Here is a 12,041-nt window from a genome sequence, read left to right on the forward strand (position 1 = left end):
CCCAGGTGTGTGAAGAGGGGCCTGCGGTTGACGACGTAGATGCTAGTCAGGTTGGGGGTGACGGTCAGGAACGTGATGTACTCTAGGAGGAAGCAGAGGTGGGGGTGGTCTCAGGCCGCTGGGGTCACAGTCAGAGGGAGGAAACGGGAGCGTCCGAGGGAGCTGGGACTCAGCTCCTCGACCGACTTTGCAAGAGACCTGACTTCTTGCATAAATAGATCAAAGTCAAGGATTGTCCCAAGCATAGCATCCCCTGCGCTCAGATGCCTCAAGCGGGAGAGGAGAGAACAGCCCACCGCAGGCTTCCCATGTCTGTGTTCTTCCTGTGTCACAGGTGCTGAGAGCAGCCATGAGTGATGGGCCACCTCATCACCGGCCTGAGCCTCCTGGGGAGGCCGAGACCCGCTGAGAGGGCCCAGGACCGAGCGAGCACGCGGCCCCACCATCCAGGCAGCCGGCACCCGGGCTCTGGGCTGGCGCGTTTTCTTGGAGGCTGGGGGGAGCCGGGCCCTCCGCCCCCGGGAAGGCCCTACCTCTGGCCCTTCCAGCCGTGAAGGAGCCGTTCTGCGGCCGGCACGTGCTGTTGTCCCCGCCGCACACCTGGCACACATCCCGCACCTGCCCGGAGTCCATCCTGCCGTCACAGCCGAACGTCTGTGCAGAGCAGAGTGGCAGGTGAGGCCCAGCGGTGTCGTTGGACAGGGCTGGCCTTTGAGGTTCACACAACCAAACCGGCTGTTTTGCCATTTCTGGTGTGGGAGGCGAGCTTAGGTGACTTGCCCCAGGTCACGGCAAGGCTCTTGACTCCAGGCTCGGCCTGTTCCCCAGCACCACGGAGCACAGGCTCCGTGGGGGCCACACCCCCAGACCTGACCCCCTCGAAGGCCCCTTCCTGCCCTGGCTTCTCTGGGGAGAGCCCTCGGGGCCACAGAGGGTAGAAGGGCACCTCCGCGGGCACACACGCCTACCCTGCAGCTGCCCGACACACACAGGCTCAGGGCCCCGTCCTCCTGAGGGTCGCCCGGCACACACCGCGTGCCGTCCAGGAAATGGTCCCCACGCCGCACCATGAAGCTCTCGCCGACGGCCCGGCACACGTGTCTGCACAAGGCGTTTCCTGGGGAGAAGCAGAAGCACAAGGAGGCTGGCGGGAGCATGCAGGGAGCCAGGGACAGAGACTGCGAAGCTGGATCTGAGTGGGCCCTCGCTGCCCCCCAAGCACTATCTCACTGTGCTCTTTGCATTTGGGGTTGGGGTGGGCTTTATTTCCCACCCGCCCCGCCTCCCGAGGCAGCAATTGCATCACTGTGTGATGAGTGTGCCGACTTATGAGGCAGGTGTTTCTCCAGCATCACGCTACGCCTCTTATCTCCATTTTACAGACAGAGACTCAGGGAGGAGAGGTCAGGGCTGACATGCCGGCCAGGGGCCGAGCCAGGGCGGGTGGGGTGCTCAGTGGGATGCAGAGCCCGAGCCTGCTCCCGACAGCATCAGAGTGACGCTGGGCCTCCCCCAGGGACTCTCCCACCCAGGGTCTCGGGCCTGGCCCCCTATCCAGGCCCACCTTCGCTGTACTGCTCCGCGGTCCCCCAGCGGTAGAAGGCGGCGCTGCCCCCGGGGGAGAGGCGCAGGGGCTCGCCATCGGTCTGCGCGCACTGCTCGGACATGAACTCCAGCTGGGTCTTCTCACAGGCCTGGATGGAGGAGGCGGAGGACGGGCACACAAGGGGCCGGGGCCGGGGGCTCCGGGAGGGAACCCTCACCCCCGGGAGACAGCAAGAGCCCCTGCAGCGCGAGGATGAAGACGCGGGTTTGAGCCTGGCTCCTGGCTGCACCTCGGTTCCCTGCCCTGGAGAGTGGGGGTGTCGAGAGCCTCCCTCTGCTGGCAGGAGGATTCTACAAGAATCTGGGAAGGCACAGGTCAGGGCCTGCCCCCGGCAACAAAGAGGAGAGAAAGTGGGCAGAGAGCTCGGCAGAAGGGAGGCCCTGTTTGTGTGCGTCTACCATGTCTGCGCGACGTCTAATCAGAGCTGCGGTTTCTCCAGTGGTCATGTGTGGATGTGAGGGTTGGACTATAAAGAAAGCTGAGCACCGAAGAATTGATGCTTTTGAACTGTGGTGTTGGAGAAGACTCTTGAGGGTCCCTTGGACTGCAAGGAGATCCTCGCGCCTACACTTTCAGTGTTACTATCACTCCTTTTTAATCACTGACATGGTTTATTTATTTGACTGTCATGGGTCTGGTGAAGCAAGGAGATCCAACCCGTCCATCCCAAAGGAAATCAGTCCTGGGTGTTCATCGGAAGAACTGATGCTGAAGCTGAAACTCCAATACTTTGGCCACCTGATGCGAAGAGCTGACTCATTGGAAAAGACCCTGATGCTGGGAAAGATTGAGGGCAGGAGGAGAAGGGGAGGACAGAGGATGAGATGGTTGGATGGCATCACCAATTCAATGGACATGAGTCTGGGTAAACTCCGGGAGTTGGTGATGGACAGGGAGGCCTGGTGTGCTGCAGTCCATGGGATCGCAGAGTCAGACACAACTGAGCAACTGAACTGAACTGAACTATGTCTGTGCAGGTATCAGTATTGGAAAAGTCACAGGAGTCGAGAGCAAAGGGCCTCTGCACAAGAAGCTGGATGCCGAGGCGGGCTGGTGTCCTGGCCTGCTCTGCACTAGAGTCTGAGGAAAAGAATCGGAGTGGGCCTGCTGAGTCCGCCTGGGGAAGGCAGGCAGGGAAGGTCTCACCACGTGCAGATCTTAGGTCAATGCCAGAGGAGTCTCCCTAGCCCTCCACACCCTCTATCATGGCCACGTGGGAAACACAGGTAAGTGCTGGAGGGGATGTGGAGATAGCGGAACCCTTGCACATTCCTGGTGGGAAGGCCAAACGGCTCAGCTGCCACGGGAAATGGCTTGGAGGTTCTCAAGGAGCTAAATGTAGAATTACCACGTGATCCAGCAATTCTGCTTTTAGGTATACACCCCAAAGAGTGAAAAGTTGGTACTCAAAAAAGTCCACATACACACATATTCATAGCAGCACTATTCACAACAACCAAAGATGGAACCAGTCCAAACGCGTCGACAAATGGACAGCGGATGAACGGGTGAGCAAAACGCGGTGCATCCATCCAATGGAAGGTTATTCAGCCACGAGGAGTGGAGTTCAAATACTTGCTACACATGAAAACGCCACGCACCGAGTGGAAGGTGCCAGATGCAGAAAGCCACACGTTGTATGATTCCCCTTACATGAGATGTCCAGCGCAGGTAAACCCCCAGAGATAGAAAGTGGACTGGTGACTGGCAGGGGCTGGGGGGGCGAGGCGGCATGGGAGTGACTGCTTAATGGGCTGGGGTTTTGCTCTGGGGTGACGGGAACTGTTTGGAACTAGAAAAAGGTGGTGGTCGCATGGTGTTGTGAAGATAACACTGAACCGCATGATTTCACATGGTTGACTTTATGGGTGTGTAAGTCACCTGAACTATAACTAAAAGAATCACCCATGCCCTCCCAGTATCCGGCTTGGCTGCGGGAAGGAGGGGTGTTCTCAGTCCAGGGCAGTGGAATCTGGGTAAGCAGGGGGACACTTCAGCGGGTGGGGGGGGGCGGTGCTGCTTTCAGTGGTCAGACAGGCCTGGGTTGTGCGCTGTGGTCCAGAAAGTGAAAGTCGCTCAGTCGTTTCCGACTTTACAACCCCGTGGACTATACAGTCCATGGAATTCTCCAGGCCAGAATACTGGAGTGGGTAGCCTTTCCCTTCTCCAGGGGATCTTCCCAACCCAGGGATCAAACTGGGATCTCCTGCATTGCAGGCAGATTCTTTACCAACTGAGCCATCAGGGGCAGGTATTAATAAAACCACTTTTGCTCTCGAAAGTGCCCTGGCCCAAATCACAGCCATCCTGACCCTTGGGCTCTTCCAGGCCAGTGCCGCCTCTGACCACAGCCCCTCCCCTGCCCAGGGAAGCAGGCCTACCTGGGTGTTGCACATCTCAGCCTGGAGGTCAGAACCTACGCACACGCGCCCCCCAAAGGCAGGCCTGAAAATGCCCACAAGACGACGAGGTGAGACGTGACCCAGGGCCCCGAGCCTGGGAGCACGGAGCGGCCACCTCCACGCAGTACCTGGGGTTGTTGCACCGCCGCCTCCTGGTGATCACGCCGCCTCCGCAGGAGCGGGAGCAAGGACTGGCGGGCCCCCAGCCTGACCAGTGCCCGTGCACCACCCCCACGGGGGCCAGCTCCGCCAGCGAGCGGCAGGTACCCTTGGAGCACCACTGCAAGAGAAGGATGGGACCGTGTTTTGCACCCAGGGCATCCCACACCCACAGGCACCCACACTCAAACGTACCGCACACCCAGAGCATCCTACGCCCACAGGTCCCCTACACCCAGGACCCCCCACACCCACAGGCACTCCACACCCAGGGCATGCCTGCACCCACAGGACACCCCCTCATACACACAGACACACAGACACACACACACACACATGCTTGCCACCTCCATACTGCTCAGGAGCCAACGCTAAACAGAGGACAGCCGACAGCAGCCCGCAGTGCGGGGACTGCAGGGAGGTTCTGGCCATACAAGGGAGAGGGGACGCGCCGGGGAGCTGGAGGACAGGTGACCGCGGCAGGGCCCGTGGAGGCGCGTGCCCCCTGTGAGGCTGGTGACAACATATCCCTGTCCGCAGGCCACCACAGCGGGCCCAAGAGCAGACATCCTGAGTACACTGCGCTCTCTGGGGGCAATGAGGAGGTCAAGAGGCGGGCCCTGGACCCCCGCCTGCTCCAGCAGAGTCCCGAGGGTCCCGTAAATCTGGAATAAAGCCACCTCCGGTGGGGGTGGGGCCAGCACTGGGCTCCGCACGTCTCCTGGCCCGGGCACCCAGGGCAGCGCCAGGGCCCTCTGCCCCCATTTACTGAGGTCCTGCTGTCTCCACCCCCGGAGGAGGGCTGCAGGGTGCAGGTCTGGGTGAGCACACGTGAGCACGCGCACGCACACACACACACACTTGCACATGCTCCTCCACTCCCCGCTGACCTTCCCCACGCCACACTCTGTCCCGTCCAGGAGAGGAATAAGTAGGCGGCTACAGCTGCTTGGGTCCAGGGGGTCTGTGTGGCAGGAGAGAGCCTGGCACATGTCCTAAGAGGGGGGACACACGGCCAGTTGAGGGGCCCCCAGGGCCTGTGGGGTCCGTGTCCAGCCGCACCTGTCCCTCCCAGACCACCGGACAGTGACACAGCCAGCACCCCGGGCAGTGGAGGGTGGAGGGGGGCCTGGCTGACCCCTTTATCGGGAACAGGAACACTGGCCGGGGCCCACAAGAAAGTGTCTTCATTTCTTTTAAAATCGGAAGGAAAAAAAGATGGTCTTTTAGGTCAAATAGAATATCCTAACATATAGCATGAATATATTTGTGTTTTATAACAACACCTGTAATATCACATATTTTACAAAAACACTAAGCTGTAATTCCAAGTATTTTGTAAGCAGGAAGGGGCTCACAGAAGCAAAAGTGCCCGCAAGTCCTGTGCAGCCCTGGGAGGAAATCTCTCTTTAGGGTAGCCCCCCCCCACCCCCGACTCCTGCTTGTAAGGGTCAGCTTGGAGGTCACTTCCTCCAGGAAGCCCTCCAGCTTCCCATTGGTTGGAAGCTGTTGGTAACCGCCTGTGCAGGTTCAAGGTCCATGGGCTCAGGGGCTCTATCAGAGCCAGCTCTACATAATTTGTGGGGCTTCCTCAGAAGGAAAGGGTGAGGGCCCTTGTTCAGAAATTGAGAACTTCCAGGGGCATCTGAGGGTCTGGGCCAGTGGGCAGGAGGGCGGAGAAGGGCGGTGGGGGCATGAGCCGGCAGAGGGAGGCCCTGGTGCGGAGGGGCGGGTGGCGGGCGCGTCCCCCGCGGCCAGACTCACCAGGTGCTCCCCGCGGAAGGTGCAGGCGACCGCCGTAGGGCCGAAGGCGATTCGGCACTGCTCGTCCGCGCCGTAGTAGAGGCCGGGCTGCGCCTCCAGAGGCCGCCCCGCGGGCCCGGACCGCGGCCCCGGAGGGTCCCACACGCAGCGCGCCCGTCCTGCGCTGCGATAAGGCCGCGGTTCAGGCCGGGGGTGGGCCCCGGGAGAGGGCGGGACGGAGGAGTGGGCACCGGAGGTGAGGGCGAGGGAAGCCGAAGCGGAGGGGTGCCCTCCCCCAGACGGGCTGCGAGCCCAAGGAGAGGTGGACTGGGGGCCGACGGGAGCGGACACCGGGCGGAGGGCCGCGGGAGGGCTGGGGCCGGGGCCGGAGGAGCAGGGCGCGCGGAGTGGAGATGGGGGCGTAGGCAGGGGCGGGGCGGGGGCGCGGCTACCTGAGCAGACTCAGCAGCTGCCTGCGGCTGCAGGGGGACCACGCCGGGCCCCCGAGGGCGAGGGCGGGCGCCGCACCATCCGAGGCCATCACGTGCCCGCTGGGCCCGCAGCCGCTGCCCGGCACGCCGTCGTGCTCCAGGCCGAAGCTGCGGAGGAAGCAGCTCTGAGGGCGGCCTTGACCCGGGGTAACCCCCCCCACCCTCGAGTCCCGCAGGCTCGCCTGGCCCGGCCACCTGCTAAACCCGGGTGGAGCACCCAGCCTCCGTTCCCCCACCGTGGGAGGGAGCGCTGGGCCGGCCAGGGAGCTCTGGCCTCTTTTAGCCGATACACATCTAAAGGCTTTAGAACCGTGCAGGCCACACTCTTCACCGGGTTTGAAATCTGGGAGGACGACGCTCCAGGGAGGGCCATCGAGGCCCTGCTGCTGTTCGCCTTCTTCACACCCCAGGGGTGGATCGGTGGGGTGAACACAGTAAAAACTGCATTATGGAGAAGTGGAGAGGTGGGCCTCTGGCCAGGGTTTTTGCTCCCAATGGAAGGTGATGGTTTGCAATTCCTGTTTGCTTCTCCAAACAAGATAGATGGAGGAGGGACTTCCCTGGCGGTCCAGTGGTTGAGAATTATTCATTTTCCAATGCAGTGCAGGGTTGGATCCCAGCACCGGGGAACTGAGATTGCACATGGGGGGGGGGGGGGGGGGGGGCGGGGGAGGCAACTAAGACCCCATGCAACCAAATAAATGAATAAATATTTTTTTACAAAAAAGATAGATGGAGGAATTGTAATGGCTGGGTGGGGGGGAGAAGCCAGGCAGAGATAGAGAGCTAGGGTAAAAGTGGCGGCTGTGGGTAGGAGCCCAGCCTTGTCCTGGAGGTGGGGGTGGGAACCCTCTGCACTCGAAGGGGGCTAACAGGCAGGGTGTGGGCGTGGGGGGCCGGCGGGCGAGGAAGTTAGACACTCACTTTTCACTTTAGGAGTCTCCGGTACTATTTGAATTTTCACAGAAAGCAGGTATTTGCTTTTGTAATGAAAAGACTAAAAGTCAAAACAGCAAGACGCCCTCCATGCTTGGTAAACAGCACAGAGGAGCAGAGTTGCCCAAAGAACGTGTATCAGTCACACAAGGAAAAGTCTGAGAGTCATCTAATATCTAACACTAGGGAAGGGGTTAAGTAAAATATGTGCATACCAAAAAAGTCAACACACATTGTAAAAGGACGTTTGAGAGAAATGTTTGGGATGTTTTCTTACATAAAAAGGCAGTTAACTTGGCTTCCCTGGTGGTCCAGTGACTAGGAATCCGCCTGCCGATTCAGGGGGCATAGGTTCAATCCCTGGTCCAGGAAGATCCCACACGCCTCGGAGCAACTAAGCCCGTACACCACAACTACTGAAGCCCACGACCCCCAGAGCCTGCGCGCCGTGGCGAGAAGCCCGCACGCCCCTGCTGGAGGGGAGCCCCCACTTGTAGAAATGAGAGCTTGCCCGAGAGGAGCAATGAAGACCCAGCGCAGCCAGAGATAATTAATAAAAAAATGGTTATGTGGAAAAGTTTTTTTAAAAGGCAGTTAACCAACGTACAGTATAATTCCAATTTTGTGGATAAAAATGATGTATGGGCGTGTGTAAAGAAAAGATGGATGTTTTCTCTAAGTGGTGGGATTTGGGATGATTTTTACAGCCTTGTTTTCCTTTACATGAGTTTCCTACAATAATCACTTTTTAACTCCTAAGTTTGTTTTGCTTATATTTTTGGGGGGGACATGTTTTGTTTTCATTATTCGGTAATGAAGAAATATCAGATTTCCCAGCCCTTGCCCCTCACCCTCCCGAGTCCACTGGGGTCAAGAATAGCAGCTCCTCCCACCTGGCTCTTCCTGGGACCACCGCCAGTCATGACCTCCCCTCCTGGGGGCCCCAGGTCACGTCCTTGCCTGGAGCTTGGGGCCAGGGCATGGGGCCCCTTACCTGTGCCCAATCTCATGGGCGATGGTGAGCCCCAGGTCGAAGCCGGTATCCTCAGTGATAAGGCAGCTCCAGGAGGATGAGCAGGCGCCCCCCAGCTGGGTGACCCCCCGAACCTGCCGGTTACCGTCAGGCAATTCCAGGTCAAACCTCAGGAGGAGAGAACAGACACCCGGGGGCGCTGAGGTGCCTGCCCGCCAGCGGGCCACCTTGGCAGAGAATGGGAGCGGCTCCCGGGCAGGCTGGCAGGCCCGAGGGGGCCTCGGCTACCTGGTGATGTACAGGACCAGGTCAGCATGCGCGGGGTCTGTGTCGTCCTCGGGGTTGACCGTCCTGCTCCACTCACAGACGCTCAGCAGCGACGCGGTGATGTTGGCTGTGATCTTCGGAGCATCCTGAGAGGCCGGTAACAGAGCACATATTTAGGGGCTCCACCCCAAGCAGGGTGCTGACTGCTGCTGCAGCCTCAGTCCTCATGACGTTGCTACCACATCCAGGGCACAGAGGAGGGGCCCGAGGCCCAGCAGGGCAGAGCTGGAGCTCAGGGCCTGGGCCAGAGGGCAGGAAAACATCCCCCTCTCTGTGCATCCACTGGAGAAGTGAAGTGCAAGTCACTCACCTGTGTCTAACTCTCTGCGACCCCGTGGACTATACGGTCCATGGAATTCTCCAGGGTAGAATACTGGAGTGGGTGGCCTTTCCCTTCTCCAGGGGATCTTCCCAACCCAGGGATCGAACCCAGGTCTCCCACATTGCAGGTGGATTCTTTACCAGCTGAGCCACCAGGAAAGCCCAACAATACTGGAGTGGGTAGCCTATCCCTTCTCCAGCAGATCTTATGGACGGAGGTTAAAGAATGCAGAAACAGGTCTCCCAGGGACTGGGCTCCCGGCTCAGCACCTACCTCAAGCTGGGTGAGGATGACCATCTTCACCAGGTGAACTCGGAACTGAGCCCCCAGGGATGGATCCCTCAGCAGCTCTGACCCCTGCGGAAGGGCGGGCAGGAGAGGTGACACGTGAGGGCGGGCGCGGCCGACTTCAGGGATCCAGGGGCGGGGGTGGGGTGCCTGGAGAGGGTGCTCCATCAGCGTGGCGGGAACCGGAGGTGCTAGTCCTCCAGCTGGGAGCCAGCCAGAGGGACAGTCAGTCCTCTGGCCCCCCCTCCGCTCACAGCTCAGAAAGGCCAGCCAACATAGAGACCCCCGGAACCACGGGAGGTGAATAACTGCCATCCATCTAGAATGTTCCTTCAAACAAGGATTCTCTGGTGGTTCAGACAGTAAAGAGTCTGCCTGCGATGCCGGAGACCTGGGTTCAATCCCGGGGTCAGGAAGATCCGCTAGAGAAAGAAATGGCAACCTACTCCAGTATTCTTGCCTGGAAATTTCCACAGGCAGAGGAGCCTAGTGGGCTACAGTCCAGGGGGTCACAAAGAGTTGGACACGACTGAGCGATTGAGCCCTACTAAACCCGGTTCCCAGCTCTCCCGGTGCATCTGCCGAGATGCCGACTGTTGTCAGCTTCCACGGCGGCTATTCACATGAGCTCGTCCTCTAGAGACGTGGCGTCCGGCAGAGAGGATGTGGCCGCCACTGGCCTCGGCTGACCTGAGTCTGAACCAGGCTCTCCCCCTACCTACCTGTGTCCTCAGGATCCTGTTAACTAACCTCAGGGCCCAATTCCCTCCTCTGTAAGAGGCAGAGAAACACTTCCATAGCTGTTGGCAGACTTAGTAACAATGCAGTCGGCACAGGTGGGTGCCCGGCATGACGCTGGCCGCTGCCACGACCAGCACCATCTAGGAAGGAGCCAGTCTACAGTCTACTACCTGACCATCACTGGGCCTCATAAAACACATTGAATGGCCAGAGGGCGCGTGGTTTGATTATCAAATTTCAGTATATTCAAGGTGGAGGGCCCCCACCCCGCCCCGCCCAAAGCTTGAAAACAGAGCTTTCAAGTGACTTAGAGGGAATATTTTCCACCTCTGGGGCTGGCAGTTGGAAACCCAAGCTGGCTTGTCCTGGACTTGAGCCAGCTTCTCCGGGGGTCGGAACCCCAGGGGTATGACCCCTGGGACCCAGCCTCCCTGCAGGGTGGGAACCCCAGAGAACATCTGAGAGAAGAGAGGGCTCAGAGGGCCTGGGGCTCTGAGAGTGGGAGAATCCTTTCCTTTGGTCCAAGACAGCTGGGCACACCTGAGGCTGGGAACATGGTGATGCCAAGGACCCCACCGTCTGATGCTGCCCACCCTCCAGGGTCCACTTACCAGGGGAGCAGCTCGGGCCCTGGTGCTGCCAGTAGGGGTATTGATCTCCTAAGGTTTGTGGAAACGTACCTGGCTGCCTAGAACACGTGTGTTTCTGTGTATTTACAAGCGAATGCGCTCCGGCGTGGCCCAGCCCCAGAGGGAATGTGATCACCAGCTTTGGGTCACCTGTTTCTATGCTGCCTCTTTGTCTCCAAGATAATAATCAGTGGGAGCTGTGCGTCCTGCCCCCACTGTTACCCCAGAAGTCAAGTGAAGGGGAGCCCGTCCCACACGGGCGTGTCTGCAAGAAGGGTGCCCCACTACTAGGCAATGTGAGCTGAGGTGCCCCCAGGTCAAAGGCACATTGGGGGAGAGGCCAGGCTTGAGGGTCCCGGAGCACAGGAACCCAGGAGCAAAAGGCTGGAGGTTGTACTCCCCAGCTGTGGGGGGGATAAGAACAGATCACACCTCTCCCCATCCTAGGACCCTGAGCCTCAGATGTGACCCCAGCCTCAGGCTTACACCAAGTTCGACCCACCAGATAAGCCAGCCCACGGACATTGTGCACAAGCCTGGGTGCGGGACGCTGTGTCCACAGGCTCCCATGGATGGGCCAGCGGTGGTCTCCAAGGACCGCCGCTGCCCCCCAGGCCCCCGAGCCCGCCCCCGGTCAGCACTGCCCACTGCACCCGCCGCCCCGCAGGCCCCCGAGCCCGCCCCCGGTCAGCACTGCCCACTGCACCCGCCGCCCCGCAGGCCCCCGAGCCCGCCCCCGGTCAGCACTGCCCACTGTGCCCACTGCGCCGCAGGCCCCCGAGCCCGCCCCCGGTCAGCCCTGCCCACTGCACCTGCCGCCCCCTAGGCCCCCGAGCCCGCCCCTGGTCAGCACTGCCCACAGCGCCCACTGCGCCGCAGGCCCCCGAGCCTGCCCCCGGTCAGCACTGCCCGCAGCGCCCACTGCCCCCCAGGCCCCCCAGCCCGCCCCCGGTCAGCACTGCCCGCAGCGCCCACTGCCCCCCAGGCCCCCGAGCCCGCCCCCGGTCAGCACTGCCCACAGCGCCCACTGCCCCCCAGGCCCCCGAGCCCGCCCCCAGTCAGCACTGCCCGCAGCACCCACTGCCCCCCAGGCCCCCGAGCCCGCCCCCGGTCAGCACTGCCTGCAGCACCCACTGCCCCCCAGGCCCCCGAGCCCGCCCCCGGTCAGCACTGCCCACAGCGCCCACTGCCCCCCAGGCCCCCGAGCCCGCCCCCGGTCAGCACTGCCCGCAGCGCCCACTGCCCCCCAGGCCCCCCAGCCCGCCCCCGGTCAGCACTGCCCACTGTGCCCACTGCCCCCCAGGCCCCCGAGCCCGCCCCCGGTCAGCACTGCCCACAGCGCCCACTGCCCCCCAGGCCCCCGAGCCCGCCCCCGGTCAGCACTGCCCACAGCGCCCGCCGCCCCCCAGGCCCCCGAGCCCGCC

The 12,041-nt window shown here is 61.1% G+C and overlaps 1 protein-coding gene across 1 annotated transcript in view; it reads right to left on the minus strand.

The window, feature by feature from the left end:
- ADAMTS13 (ADAM metallopeptidase with thrombospondin type 1 motif 13) overlaps positions 1-12,041 on the minus strand; it is a 32,462-nt gene that overhangs the window by 15,427 nt on the left and 4,994 nt on the right. Inside the window, exons 4-15 of the mRNA XM_061154238.1 lie at positions 9,233-9,316; positions 8,599-8,723; positions 8,332-8,478; positions 6,363-6,509; positions 5,932-6,094; positions 5,058-5,162; positions 4,137-4,288; positions 3,988-4,051; positions 1,565-1,694; positions 969-1,117; positions 534-654; positions 2-82 (exon numbers count right to left, since the gene is read on the minus strand). Coding sequence (XP_061010221.1) covers positions 2-82; positions 534-654; positions 969-1,117; positions 1,565-1,694; positions 3,988-4,051; positions 4,137-4,288; positions 5,058-5,162; positions 5,932-6,094; positions 6,363-6,509; positions 8,332-8,478; positions 8,599-8,723; positions 9,233-9,316 — 1,468 coding nt within the window. The remainder of the gene's footprint in view (position 1; positions 83-533; positions 655-968; positions 1,118-1,564; positions 1,695-3,987; positions 4,052-4,136; positions 4,289-5,057; positions 5,163-5,931; positions 6,095-6,362; positions 6,510-8,331; positions 8,479-8,598; positions 8,724-9,232; positions 9,317-12,041) is intronic.

This window comes from Dama dama, chromosome 11 (genome assembly GCF_033118175.1).
Source record: "Dama dama isolate Ldn47 chromosome 11, ASM3311817v1, whole genome shotgun sequence".
In the NCBI taxonomy this organism is placed as follows: domain Eukaryota; kingdom Metazoa; phylum Chordata; class Mammalia; order Artiodactyla; family Cervidae; genus Dama; species Dama dama.